General features: G+C 39.9%; 1 protein-coding gene across 3 annotated transcripts in view; it reads left to right on the top strand.

Moving 5' to 3' along the window:
• Positions 1-7,901, top strand: part of LOC139760043 (uncharacterized) — a 300,444-nt gene extending 292,543 nt beyond the window's left edge. For all 3 annotated transcript variants that reach the window (XM_071682807.1, XM_071682799.1, XM_071682788.1), the window contains 2 exons: positions 6,271-6,459; positions 6,632-7,901. In XM_071682807.1, the coding sequence (XP_071538908.1) occupies positions 6,271-6,459; positions 6,632-7,618 (1,176 nt within the window). In that variant the 3' untranslated portion in view covers positions 7,619-7,901. The remainder of the gene's footprint in view (positions 1-6,270; positions 6,460-6,631) is intronic.
• The last annotated feature ends 7,632 nt before the right edge of the window (positions 7,902-15,533 follow it).

Here is a 15,533-nt window from a genome sequence, read left to right as displayed (position 1 = left end):
TTCGCACTCAGTCTCTAGCTGTCATGCAATAATGCCCGAAACCACAGCTCCCTTTCCACATCCAGGCCCCACACAGCTTTCCATGATTTACCCCAGATGCTTCACATGCCCTGATTCACTCCACTGACAGCACGTCAACCCCAGTATACCACATCGATCCAATTCACTCTATTCCTTGCCCGCCTTTCACCCTCCTGCATGTTCAGGCCCCGATCACTCAAAATCTTTTTCACTCCATCTTTCCACCTCCAATTTGGTCTCCCACTTCTCCTCGTTCCCTCCACCTCTGACACATATATCCTCTTGGTCAATCTTTCCTCACTCATTCTCTCCATGTGCCCAAACCATTTCAAAACACCCTCTTCTGCTCTTTCAACCATGCTCTTTTTATTTCCACACATCTCCACACATTACTTACTCGATCAAACCACCTCACACCACACATTGTCCTCAAACATCTCATTTCCAGCACATCCACCCTCCTGCGCACAACTCTATCCATAGCCCACGCCTCGCAACCATACAACATTGTTGGAACCACTATTCCTTCAAACATACCCATTTTTGCTTTCCGAGATAATGTTCTCGACTTCCACACATTCTTCAAAGCTCCCAGGATTTTCACCCCCTCCCCCACCCTATGATTCACTTCCGCTTCCATGGTTTCATCCACTGCCAGATCCACTCCCAGATATCTAAAACACTTTACTTCCTCCATTTTTTCTCCATTCAAACTTACCTCCCAGTTGACTTGACCCTCAACCCTACTGTACCTAATAACCTTGCTCTTATTCACATTTACTCTTAACTTTCTTCTTTCACACACTTTACCAAACTCAGTCACCAGCTTCTGCAGTTTCTCACATGAATCAGCCACCAGCGGTGTATCATCAGCGAACAACAACTGACTCACTTCCCAAGCTCTCTCATCCACAACAGACTTAATTCTTGCCCCTCTTTCCAAAACTCTTGCATTCACCTCCCTAACAACCCAATCCATAAACAAATTAAACAGCCATGGAGACTTCACACACCCCTGCCGCAAACCTACATTCACTGAGAACCAATCACTTTCCTCTCTTCCTACACGTACACATGCCTTACATCCTCGATAAAAACTTTTCACTGCTTCTAACAACTTGCCACCCACACCATATATTCTTAATACCTTCCACAGAGTATCTCTATCAACTCTATCATATGCCTTCTCCAGATCCATAAATGCTACATACAAATCCATTTGCTTTTCTAAGTATTTCTCACATACATTCTTCAAAGCAAACACCTGATCCACACATCCTCTACCACTTCTGAATATCATAGATTTATTTAAACTCAAAACTGGTAACCAGTCTCATAATAAGCTTAGCTCTGTATAACAGCTATTTTCAATTTTACAAGAATTTGATTGGTGTCAGTAATTTAATTGAAATCTAAATACCTCAATAACTGCTAAGTTTTCTAAGATGGAATGTGTTTTTACATACCACTCTTTTTTTGATGTTTTCATCATCGTCTCAGTCAGCTTATAACACCCCTATACACACACACACACACACACACACTGAAATTTCATTACCCCTCCCTACAACAAAATCCTGGATACATGCTAGCACTAGTCTATGAGTTTCAGATTTGTTCCACAAATGCAAACAGCCTCAAAAAGACCCAGTGGGCAGTTTCTGTTTAAATTCCTTTGTATTTGTAAACATCATGGCTATCCATTGGGCCTATTCTCCAGGCACTAGCAAACAGTAATGATTATTTACCAAGTTTGCTGACGACTCAGAGGTCATATGAATTGAAAGTTCACAAAAACATGCTCTATAGAACATATCAACACCTCCACCAGTGACCATCAAACCATCATCTGTTGAGGTGTAAGGGAGAGTGCTTATTTACTTCCTTACTAGGCTGCAAGAAAGGGACAGGGTCTTTGACTAATTGAACAGTCATTCATCCATTGGGCCAGTTCTCCAAGTACCGCCAACCAATAATAGCTTTTTACTTAGTTCACTTAAAAGATGCAGGTAATACAAACTTGGCAAGCAGTGGTTTGATACTTGCTAGTGGAGATGTTATGTTCTACAAGCTATGTGTCTTTATGCACTTATTTCAGGTTTGTATAATCTCTGTTGGCAGTGAGAGTAAGTAGCAATATCAAGTGCTTGGGAAGGTGGCCCACTGGGGATCTTCAATGCCTGTATGCAAGATGAATGAAAACTCATTTAGTTAAATAGTTGGCTTCTTTCTTTTAAGTATGGTTGCCAAGTGGATAAGCACTCTCGCTCTCTCCTTGGTAGGCATTGGTATTAGGCTTGCTGGTGGTGCTGGTATGTTCTGTAACATCTGTTTGTTGACGATTCTTATTGTTAGACATCAATTATTCTTATAAAGCTTGGTTTTGGTTGTTCTTAGATTTTTCACTATCACATTCTTTTCCCAGGAAGAACCTGTTTGATGCTAAGCAAGCACTCACAGAGATCAGACAGCTAGTTTCAGTATTCTCTGAAGATATTTCAGAGGTCCCCAATGTCATCAATACTGCCTTTGGGAAGAGACAAAGGCTTTTCTTTGGGCATCCAGACTGCCTTTTTCCTTAGTGTAAGTATTCTCTGAAGATGTTTCAGAGGTCCCCAATATCATTAATACTACCTTTTCAAAGAGACAAAGGTTTTTCTTTGGGAAATAAGAGTGCCTTTTTCCTTGTAGGATTTTCTGGTTAATCCATATATGTCCCAGATCCTTGAGGACTTTGAAATACTCCTCCAATCCAGAAAACGAAATTAAAATTTACTCATTTTTGAAGCAATGTTTAAGATTGAGAATGCTCAATCTGTCATGTTCTTTCTGCAGAGCAGTTCTGTAGATAAAGGAATTATGGAGTCCCCCTATTTTTATTGAATTTCATCCCGCACTGACAGAGCAGTCAGTTAAATTGGAGCTCAGTGGAAGAGTCTTAGGGCATATCTTAATACAGCTTTCAAACAGAATGACTTTTATGAACTGTCTGATGTCTGAGCAATAGTGCACGTAACAAGCTTTGTCTTCTCTTAATAATGGAAAACAGAGAGAGTTATTTTAATCCTCACCCTTTATGGCTCCCTCTTATCCCACAAGGCTATTAAGAATGTTCTAAGAACTAGATCTTTTAGAACCATCAGGCTGAAGAAATCTTGTTTTTAACCTTGTCTTGATGAAGGAAACTGCCAGAAGGGAACATTAAGTTCATGGCTCTGTTATTCCCAAATCTGAAGGAATAATTCAAGAGGGATTTGCAATTCCTTCCATATGCCTTTAAGAAGGAAGAAATGTAGTGCATTTAAGTCCAGCTTTGCTGGAGGCAGAAGTCCCTTTTCAAGACTGCCCTTTCAAGGCAATTAAGCTGGGTCTTCAAGCAGATTCCCTTCAAAATAGCTCCTTACTAGTTGAGACTTCCAAGAACTTTTGAGTCTGACAAGTGGAGTGTCTAATATTGAAAAAAAGGTGTGGAGTGGAACTGGCAGGTCCTTACTTGGCCATTACGGGGTTACCCTGTAAGCAAGTAAGTCATAGAGCCTGCTGTAGGACACCCCCTCCCCCTTGATAGTCTTGTTTTTGGTCAAAAAGGGAACCAGCAGGTATAGAAAGATTTTGAATAAAAATGGAATCAGCAAGGAAAGAAAGATTTTGAATTTGTCTCTTCCAAACACCCGCATACTTTGAAATAAGTTTAGCATAACCACTGCACAAAGTTTCCACTTGGCTTCACAGATTGACAACAGGGCAATCAGCCTAGACGTAAAGGGCACATATTGGCACATTTCAGAACACCCCTGAATGGGTAGGTTTTTGCCATATGGAATTGGTTCACAGACTGGTAGTTGAGGGTGATACCATTTAGTTTATGCATAGCCCCACAATTTTTTCCAGAGTAATATCAATCCTGCTGCAAAAACTAATATCCTTGGAAATAATAGTTCTTGCTTACTTTTACGACATTTTGGTGATATCAGCTTCAGAGGAGGAATCTGCCAGACATCGCTTCAAGTCCTAAACACTTTTCAAAAAGTGTTTTATCATTGATTCTGGTAAGCTCTGTTTTTACCAGCTAGAACTTTACATGTGTAGTAAAAGATTGGAACACTCAGAGGGGCATTCTGTTTCTCCCCTATGGTCCCAGATCTCGGTGTTTCAATATCAGTCACTTATGGTCCCAGACCTCAATGTTTCGATGTCAGTTCGAGTAATTTGTTAGAAAGTTCATTTTCACACCTCTGTGCAGTGACATGTGAAGGCCAAAATCGTTATATTCTCAATAAATAGATTTTTTCCTGCAGAAAGGAGAAATCTTGCAATAGCACTTCCCAAGAAATTTTTTAGATCCTTAATTCGGTGTACTGACTCAAAGGACCTCAAAAAAATCCATATCTTAGAGATTTTCTGTGACTTTTGTTGTGGTTTTGATGGAAACATTGAATCATAGTTGTGTTTCCATTCTTCAGTCATAAAGGTGATGGACCTTATATGTAGGCACTATGCCAAAGTTCTTTCATAACAAAAAGGGGCTGTTGTCCTGTTGTTGTTCATATCCCAATATGTCCTAATTCCAGGGTGTGGAATTTTATTTCATAGAAACATTGTTGTGTGTGGCTGTCTGCTGCTAAATGAACAAAGGTTCTAACAAATTTGTCTATCCTAGAGTTACTGGAAAAGATTTTTTCCCATTCTATGTCTAAAGGGATTTCCAAGCCTCTTATCTTCAAGGATTATACTGCATCCGTGCAGATGCCTAACTGAGATCAGGCACAGTGTCAGGTTAAAGATGTCCATTGGGATGGAGTTTTTAACGTGAGCCTTTCCTGAGGAGTGGATAGGTCCCCAAATGGATCTCTTTTCTAATGGAACAAATGCATTACTAAAAAAAGTCTGAAGGTTTCATTATCATGCCCTGGCAACCTACTGGTCCACAGTGCATCCAATTTTGTTAATGTTGAAGTTTAAAATTATGCAGGATTTTAGAGGAATAGTATTTAAATCAAAAATGAAACTTATTTCCTCCAACAAACTTACTATTATGGGTGTATGGAGCATAGTGCAGAGGGTAGAGAATGAGGAGGCAAGGCTGGACATCGGCTGTAAACATTCAGCTTTCCCACACTTTTCCTGCCATTCATCTGCTGTCAGTTAATCCACCACCAGCAATAGCCAACAGTATTGCAATGCCACATGATTTGTGGATAATAATATAGGAAATAAGGGTACAAGGTAACTTATGTATTATGGTATGTCAGGGTATGTCAGAATATGATGTAGATATTTTGTAATCAATATATAGGGCACTGCTTAGGTCTGTGGAGGGCAGTGTCCAAGCCTTTTATAAATCATAATCAGCAACTTTATAAATTAACAAAACAGCTGTCTGCGACAGTATTTATTCTTTGAAACTCAAATTTGACTATAATTGATGGTATTCGTCATTACTACCAGCATATTTGGCCATTCAAATAACACTGACAACTGTTTCCTATGATTATCATATTATACATGAAATCGGATGCACTGTGGACCAGTAGGTTGCCAGGTCACACAAAAAAATAAAATTATGAACCATTGACACTCCATGTTCATTTGTACATTACTGCATGGCCTTTTTATTTCCAACCTCTCTCTTTCCATCCAGTAAATCAGGGTTAACCAACTTCAATAGTCTAATGGGATACTGTGTAGCAGAGGGAAACCTTACTGCTGGAGGCATTAGCTTATAATGTCTGTCATCTTCCTTGCCGTAACTGTAATGACAACATAAACAAGGAAATGACATTTTTTTTCTTGCAGGCAAAAGTACCAGATATCTTAGTTATGTAACTGGTGTTTATCGTTATAGGCTTACCCATGATAATGGACCAGAATTTAATGATATTCCTCACCCCTCTCTGTAAATTCTACAACACTCAAGAGCTCAACACTGTAGCTATGCACTATAATATGTTTTTGTACAAGGAAGCTGTATACTGTGTTTTTGTACATGTTCATGTGAAGAAGGTCCTAAGATATTATCATTGAAGTATCTTAGTACATTTTTACTTTAGTACTTGGTTAAAAAACAAGGTCAGAATACTTTATGAATAAACTCATGAGTAATCATAGTGGAAAAATATCTCTTACGAAGCATCCAAAACATGCAGTCTGTTACAATCACCACATAACATTTTTAGATTTTGAGTGTGTTGATTTAATTATAAAAGTAAAACCAGGTTGGTAGTTTATATTTTCATTTCTTTCTTTCAGGTTGACCCAACAGACTACAAGCAATTTGTATACAAGTGCCATACTTGCCTTCTTGGTTTCAAAAGGCGAGGGATGCTGGTAAATCACTTAGCGAAACGCCATCCTAGTGTGGACCTGACTAGTGTACCTGAACTCAACCAGCCTATTCTTAAGGCCACACGCTGTTATTACTGCCAGTACTGTGATAAGGTAAGTATTTGATATAGTTGTACTGTTTATCTACAGTTTGCCAATTTTTTCATAAATTTGGGAATAAGTAGCCGTGAATTGCATATATGTTATTGCCTCATATGAAACATAGACTATAATTTCTGCTAATGACAGTTTTACAATTGCATTTAGAATATTTTGCTCATTTTAGAGGTATCGCAGCAGCAGCAAGCGCAAGTTGCACATCTTAAAATATCATCCAGGAGCAGAACTTCCACCTCCATCCACAACCCACAATGAGAGTGAAAGTGGTGAGGGACCTTCTTTCTCCCAAACTGTTGGTGCCACCACCACATATCCCCATCCATGTAAATGGTGCTATCGCCAGTATGCTTCAAGAGCAAGACTTCTGCGTCATCAGCGTCATCAACATAAAGACCTTTGTGCTGATAGCTCATCACTTAAGGATTTTGCTGCAGATGTCCCTGAGTCAGCAGTGAGTGATGTTGATCCCTTAGTAGAGGCTCCTGCTGGATTGTCTGGTGAGCTTGCACTAGGAAGTCAACTTGTAACAGATGGTAACCTCTTACGAAACCATCGCCTTGTGAGTTTAGCACGTGGAGAGCCCAGTACTTCTGGAGCAGAGGGCACAGAAGATGACTTACTAACTCAGGCAATGGGAGAGATTACACCTCTAGCCAGTGGTGACCAATATGTACGTTTAGTAGGCACTGGGGCTGAGGGACAATCAGTAGTAGTTGGAACAACACAGACAGCTCGCCCCTTGTTAGTAAGCAGTGATGGGGGACAACAGGGTGCAACATTAGCATTGGTAACAACTGACAGTCCTGACACAGTCACCCTTTCTCTTCCTGCTGGACAGATTATTTCCCTGATTCCTGGACTGTCAGTAGCAGGTACTGCTTCAGCAGTTACATCAACCTCCAGATCAGTTACAAGTGGAGGAGGATCAGTTAATATCCATACTGTAGATACACAAGAAGGAGTAGGATCAAGTGGAGAGCTTCAGGGAGAAGGGGTATCAACCATGAGAATGGCCTCTTCACTGGGTTCAGCTTTGAATGATAATGAAGCAGAAGCTGCTGAGCAGGTGGTATTAGCAACTCACCAGCCACCCTCACCTTCGAACTCTTTGGTATGGCAACAAACACTGGCATTTACCAGTGCACCTACATAAGAGTATTTTGCTATGATTATAAACTGTGTACATATACATATATATCAGTTCTTGCCTACATATATGGTTAGAACTTAAAGATTTTTGAATTTCTCTTTTGGTATGAGAACACAGAATGTCATTTTATTTTCACTTTTGCCAACTAATTGCCTCAGAAAATATGACAAAGTGTGAACTTTTATGTATGAGTTTCATCTGGTGATTTTAAAAAGCATGAACAAAATAACTAGTCTTTGTATATCTCATGTACCCTAGAAGTGAAAATGTAAACCTTATGAATTTATGATGAAATGATTTTTATATCCCTGTAACTGTTACATTCATCCTTAGACTACATTAGATTATTTTCATCTTCTTCCTAGTAAATCAACTGAAAGTTAATCTTACTACATTTATAGGTACACTAAGAATCGCTGTCTGCTAAAATGTCTTAGTGTGTTTTACACCATAGGAGATTGTGATTAGGCCCTTACTTATTATCATAGGAAATGCTTTGCAGTAACTATAACAGAGTCCAAATTATCATTGAATAACCCTGGCACAAATTTATGCAAAGTGTTGGCAAAAATTCACAGAGATGGACAAAAAAGACCTATGCTTCCAGAGATGACCCTACCCAGCCCCACACACTGACCACCCTACTCACATACATACTCACCTCTTATACATAACACTTAAAAGCACATCTAACATGGTCATTCACCTGCAATCTCAACTTCTACTTAGTTTGTGTACAGACACAAAAAGTGTCATGTTTAGGAGATGTAGAACATGAGGATTGAGTACTTCAAATTGACAAATTGAAAGGAGTTAAAAAGGAAAAGAAAAATTATGATAGCAGATGAAAAGAGATTCCTAGTCCTAATAGGATTCATCTAGATACCATCCTAACTAAAACAAGAGCTAGAAAGGAACAGATAAATCTTGATATTGGTTCACAGGAAATATTGGAGGAATGAGAGAAGAAGGAAGACTAAACAGATTGATGAATTAAGTGCTGAGAGGAAGGGATGGCCTCTTAGTTACATCAAAATGAAAGATAATAGCTAAAGTGCTAAGGCAGACTCAAAGGATCATGAAATATTCATTAAGGTATCAAGTAAACTGACTCGAAGGATCATGAAATATTCATTAAGGTATCAAGTAAACTAATGAAAGCACAGGAGAAAATATAGAAAGAATTTTTATGATGGAAGATCCAGAGAAAGAGACAGAACCTCTTATATGTACAGAATCAGTTGGGTCTTACAACAGGACTATACTTACCTTACTTACCTGCTCCAGGAGTCTCTTCTATTCTTATGAGACTACTGTAGCACTCAGAAAGCTGGCCATATCCACCTGCCAGGACTACTGGTCATGCAGTTTTGTGATGTTATGTGTGCAGTTACATGCAGAGTGCAGGGCAATTGAGTATTAAGTGCTCCGTGTCTTTATGGTAGCTGCATCATGGGCATGAAGAGCTTTGGGATATGGTTGAAACAGTGTTTGTAGTGATTAGTGATGTCCAGAGCACAAGTGGAAGAATGTGACTGGCATTGCAGTTTCTGGTGGTTGAAGTTTAAGACCAAGTTGGAAGGCTGGTTGTTTAGTGCTTCTTGGGTTATTTAGGTGTGTATGTGTTTGCCAATGATATATATATATGTTGGGGTTGGGGGATCTGCGAGTAAAGGTTAATGAAGTATGAGGCAAGGGTAAGTTTTCAATTTCTACTTGGGTGTGGGTGAAGCATACTAAAAGTAATATATACAAAAGCAGGTAGATTGGTGGATATTAGCAAAGAACTTAAATTTAAAGACCATACAAGTTAGTTTAAAACGAGGTATTAGATATAGCTAAGGTTATCTTCTTTTAAAACTTAATTGCTTCTCCTGCCATTGCAAGGTAGCATCAAGGATAAATGAGCAAAATATATCAAGTGAAATTTGATTGCAACCAATTTTTTCCTGAAGGCTACACAGCAAGAGAAAAACATGACAGTTAGCAAGTCATTTCTAAGAAGTATCAATACAATTGGACCCTTCACAACACCACTATTAGAGAAATATTTATCCTCAAAATCTGCTTAATTGCTTTGTCTACATTATATTTTTCTTCATACTTGTTCCCTATCTCCAGCACAGGAAGGTAGTGCCAGGAATGGAGGAAGAATAACCTCATTTACTTGCATCCACCTTAGCCTTCATTTATGATGCACCAAAACTGTAGTTACCTATCCACAGCCAAGTCTCAGACTTTTCTGTGGTTTTCCCAGACTACTTCACATGCCTTGGATCATCCCACTGACAGCACAATGCTCCCTGTACAGCGCATCACTGTAGTTCTCTATTCCTGTGCATGTCCCACACCCTACAGCTTCTTCAGGTCCTGATGACTCAAAACACTCAACTCTATCTTTCCATCTCATCATTAATTTCCCCATCCTCTTCTTTCCACTTCTTACATGTATATGCTCTTCATCAGTCTTTCCTTACTCATCACCTCTATATACCCAAACAATTTCAGTACAACCTGTTGATCTACCTCAAACATAGTACTTTACTACCACACCTCTCTCTTCCCCTGCCGTTCCTTACTTGGTCAACCTTCCTTATGCCACATATTGTCCTACGACATTCATTTCCAATGCATCTGCCCTCTTATGTACTTTTACATTTAGGGCTCATGACTTGCATCCATACTGCACCAATAGGAACTACTTTACCATCAGACATTCCTGTCTTTGCCCTTACAGACAGTGATTTTTTTTTTTTTTTCAGACAACCTAGTACATGTAGGATCTTTGCCCTCTTCTCCACCCTTTGGTTGATTTCAGGTACTATTTTATCATCCAGTGCCATGTCTATGCTCATGTATTCAAATCACTCTTTTTCTGTCAGGTTCTTTTCATTCAGTTCCACACTCGTACGAGCCTGTTTCTCCTTCTTAAACCTCATAACCCTACTTTCATTCACATTAACCCTTAACTTCCCCTTTTTGTACACACTCCCAAATTTAGATACCAGGTTATGCAGTTTCTCACTTAAGAGTGAGCCATCATATCCATGTCATTTGTAATTTGTAACTGACTCACCTCCTATGCCCCCTTCCCCACCGTGTGACTCACTTCTGCTTCCATGGTTCCATTCACTGCTAAGTCCATTCCCAGATATCTAAAACAAATCTCATCCTCAAAAGTTTTTTCATTCAAACGCACATCCCAATTAACTTGTCCCTCAACCCTGATGAACCAAATAACTTTGCTCTTATTCATATTTACTCTTAACTTTCTCCTTTCACACACTTTTCCAAGGTTAGAAGCTAACCCATGGTGTGTATGCATCTGTCTGTCACACTCTCGAAGCCGCATGAGATTAAAGTCAATGCTGTCCCCACCGATATCTATCTGATGCCCGTTCCCTCTGGGAACTCCCATCAAGGAGGTGGCCATGGCAAAAGAGTCTCCTTTCATCCCTGTCCTTACATGCCTCTCTTCCAAACAACATTCCATGCATTCTCCCATCATTTCTCTCCATCAAGTGTTCTTCCAGTTTATTTCCCCATGTTACAGATGGTCCTCCTTTCACACCAACCCCTATAATTGTACTACCATAACTATATGTAAACCCCCAGTCTTGCACCATTTCACATGCCCCAAACACCTCAAAGTATTACATTCAACCACTCTACAATTTAGTCCCTTTGCATTCCCTGTCATACCACATCTCTCATACACCCCTTCATTTCTTTTCTCATTCCATATAGTTATACTACATGCTCCTCTCAGATAGCTCATTAACACAGCCTAGATTATGGACCTCTGTGACTTATTCCATGCCCATGTTTCAGTTGCATAGGTCAGATTTGGGAGGACTATGCTGTCCCTTAATCCTCTCTTCACTACCATACTGACACCTCTACCCTTACTTATTCTGTTCAGGAACACTGACTCTTCTAACCTGTACTGCTTTTTCCCTTAACTCTCCTTCCATAGTAACAAACTTACCTAAGACAGTTCCCTAAATACTTAAATTCTCTCACCTCTTCCAGTATGTCTCCCCTCCCCATATCCAAAAAAAAAAAAAAATAATAATAATCCAGGTTCCCAGTGAATTGGTGTGCTGCAGGGGTGTGTGATGTCCCAGTGATTGTTTAATTTATTTATGGATGAGGTGGTTAGGTTGTTAAATGCAAGAGTTTTGGAGATGGGTGAGTATGCAGTCTGTTGTTTGCTGATGATAAAGCTCTAGTGGCTGATTCATGTGAGAAACTGCAGAAGTTGGTGACCAAGTTTGGAAAAGTGTGTGAAAGGAGAAAGTTGAGAGTAAATGTGAATAAGATCAAGATTATTAGGTTCAGTAGGGTTAAGGGACAAGTTAATTGGGATGTAAGTTTGAATGGAGAAAAATTGGAGGAAGTGCAGTGTTTTGATATCTGGGAGTGGATTTAACAGTGGAAGTGAGTCACAGGGTGGGGTAGGGGCGAAGGTTCTGGGAGCGTTGAAGAATGTGTGGAAGGCGAGAACACTATCTCGAAGAGCAAAAATGGGTATGTTTGAAGGAATAGTGGTTCCAACAATGATATATGTTTGCGAGGCATGGGCTATAGACAGGGTTGTGCAGAGGAGGGTGAATGTGTTGAAATGAAATGTTTGAGGACAATATGTGGTGTGAGGTGGTTTGGTCGATTAAGTAATGAAAGGGTAAGAGAGATGTGTGGTACTAAAAAGAGTGTGGTTGAGAGAGCCAAAGAGGATGTATTGAAATGGTTTGGTCACATGGAGAGAATGAGTGAGGAAAGATTGACAAAGGATATATGTGTCAGAGGTGGAGGGAACGAGAAGTGGGAGACCAAATTGGTGGAAGGATGGAGTGAAAAAGATTTTGAGCAATTGGGGCCTGAACATGCAGGAGGGTGAAAGACGTGCAAGGAATAGAGTGAATCGGAACGATGTGGTATACTGGGGTTGACGTGCTGTCAGTGGATTGAATCAGGGCATATGAAGCGTCTGGGGTAAACCGTGGAAAGTTTTGTGGGGCCTGGAGGTGGAAAGGGAGCCTTGGTTTTGGTGCATTATACATGACAGCTAGAGAATGAGTGTGAACGAATGTGGCCTTTGTAGTCTTTTCCTAGCACTACCTTGCACGCATGCAGGGGGAGGGGGTTGTCATTTCATGTGTGGCGGGGTGGTGACAGGAATGAATAAAGGCAGCAAGTATGAATTATGTACATGTGTATATATATGTATATGTATATATATATGTATACATTGAAATGTATAGGTATGCATATGTGCATGTGTGGACGTGTATGTATATACATGTGTATGTGGGTGAGTTGGGCCATTCTTTCATCTGTTTCCTTGTGCTACCTCGCTAATGTGGGAGACAGCGACAAAGTATAATAAAAAATAAGTAAAAATATATATATATATATATATATATATATATATATATATATATATATATATATATATATTTTTTTTTTTGCTTTGTCGCTGTCTCCCGCGTTTGCGAGGTAGCGCAAGGAAACAGACGAAAGAAATGGCCCAACCCACCCCCATACACATGTATATACATACGTCCCCACACGCAAATACACATAAGTACACAGCTTTCCATGGTTTACCCCAGACGCTTCACATGCCTTGATTCACTCCACTGACAGCACGTCAACCCCGGTATACCACATCGCTCCAATTCACTCTATTCCTTGCCCTCCTTTCACCCTCCTGCATGTTCAGGCCCCAATCACACAAAATCTTTTTCACTCCATCTTTCCACCTCCAATTTGGTCTCCCTCTTCTCCTCGTTCCCTCCACCTCCGACACATATATTCTCTTGGTCAATCTTTCCTCACTCATTCTCTCCATGTGCCCGAACCATTTCAAAACACCCTCTTCTGCTCTCTCAACCACGCTCTTTTTATTTCCACACATCTCTCTTACCCTTACGTTACTTACTCGATCAAACCACCTCACACCACACATTGTCCTCAAACATCTCATTTCCAGCACATCTATCCTCCTGCGCACAACTCTATCCATAGCCCACGCCTCGCAACCATACAACATTGTTGGAACCACTATTCCTTCAAACATACCCATTTTTGTTTTCCGAGATAATGTTCTCGACTTCCACACATTCTTCAAGGCTCCCAGAATTTACGCCCCCTCCCCCACCCTATGATCCACTTCCGCTTCCATGGTTCCATCCGCTGCCAGATCCACTCCCAGATATCTAAAACACTTCACTTCCTCCAGTTTTTCTCCATTCAAACTCACCTCCCAATTGACTTGACCCTCAACCCTACTGTACCTAATAACCTTGCTCTTATTCACATTTACTCTTAACTTTCTTCTTTCACACACTTTACCAAACTCAGTCACCAGCTTCTGCAGTTTCTCACATGAATCAGCCACCAGCGGTGTATCATCAGCGAACAACAACTGACTCACTTCCCAAGCTCTCTCATCCCTAACAGACTTCATACTTGCCCCTCTTTCCAAAACTCTTGCATTCACCTCCCTAACCACCCCATCCATAAACAAATTAAACAACCATGGAGACATCACACACCCCTGCCGTAAACCTACATTCACTGAGAACCAATCACTTTCCTCTCTTCCTACACGTACACATGCCTTACATCCTCGATAAAAACTTTTCACTGCTTCTAACAACTTGCCTCCCACACCATATATTCTTAATACCTTCCACAGAGCATCTCTATCAACTCTATCATATGCCTTCTCCAGATCCATAAATGCTACATACAAATCCATTTGCTTTTCTAAGTATTTCTCACATACATTCTTCAAAGCAAACACCTGATCCACACATCCTCTACCACTTCTGAAACCACACTGCTCTTCCCCAATCTGATGCTCTGTACATGCCTTCACCCTCTCAATCAATATCCTCCCATATAATTTACCAGGAATACTCAACAAACTTATACCTCTGTAATTTGAGCACTCACTCTTATCCCCTTTGCCTTTGTACAATGGCACTATGCACGCATTCCGCCAATCCTCAGGCACCTCACCATGAGTCATACATACATTAAATAACCTTACCAACCAGTCAACAATACAGTCACCCCCTTTTTTAATAAATTCCACTGCAATACCATCCAAACCTGCTGCCTTGCCGGCTTTCATCTTCCGCAAAGCTTTTACTACCTCTTCTCTGTTTACCAAATTATTTTCCCTAACCCTCTCACTTTGCACACCACCTCGACCAAAACACCCTATATCTGCCACTCTATCATCAAACACATTCAACAAACCTTCAAAATACTCACTCCATCTCCCTATATATATGTTGGAAAGGATCACAATTTTCCTCATGATCAAGATATTCCTATGAGTCCACTGGGAAAATGAAACATGATAAGTTCCCAAGTGCACTTTTGTGTAATAATCACATCATCAGGGGAGACACAAGAGAGAAATATGTCAGTTGATGTACATCAAAGAGACGAAGCTAGGATGCCATTTGGTAAACATGTGATTGTCCAAAACATATAATGAGCATTCATAAACTTACCATTTTACAAATTCTATCAACAATAAAGTTATCTAATTTGTATAGACCATTACTAATATTAAGATTATAATTCTTTGTGTATTTAATAATAGAAGATTCAATGATATTTCTCTTGGTACTAGAGTTAGAGTTAATATCTGAGATGGCACTACTCCAGTCAATACAATGATCATAGTTTTTAACGTGATTAAACAAGGCATTTGATTCTTGTCCTGTTCTTATGCTATATTTGTGTTGCTTAAGTCTAACAGAAAGATCCCTACCAGTCTGACCAACATAGAATTTATCACCATTTCCACATGGCACTTTATAGATGCATCCAAGAGAATTTTCTGGTGAATTCCTGATTAAGATATTCTTTATAGTATCATTGTTGCTAAAGGCAA

This window comes from Panulirus ornatus, chromosome 3 (genome assembly GCF_036320965.1).
Source record: "Panulirus ornatus isolate Po-2019 chromosome 3, ASM3632096v1, whole genome shotgun sequence".
NCBI classification, from domain to species: Eukaryota; Metazoa; Arthropoda; class Malacostraca; order Decapoda; family Palinuridae; genus Panulirus; species Panulirus ornatus.
The sequence above is the reverse complement of the archived record's forward strand: the minus strand, read 5'-3'. Positions and strand labels throughout refer to the sequence as shown.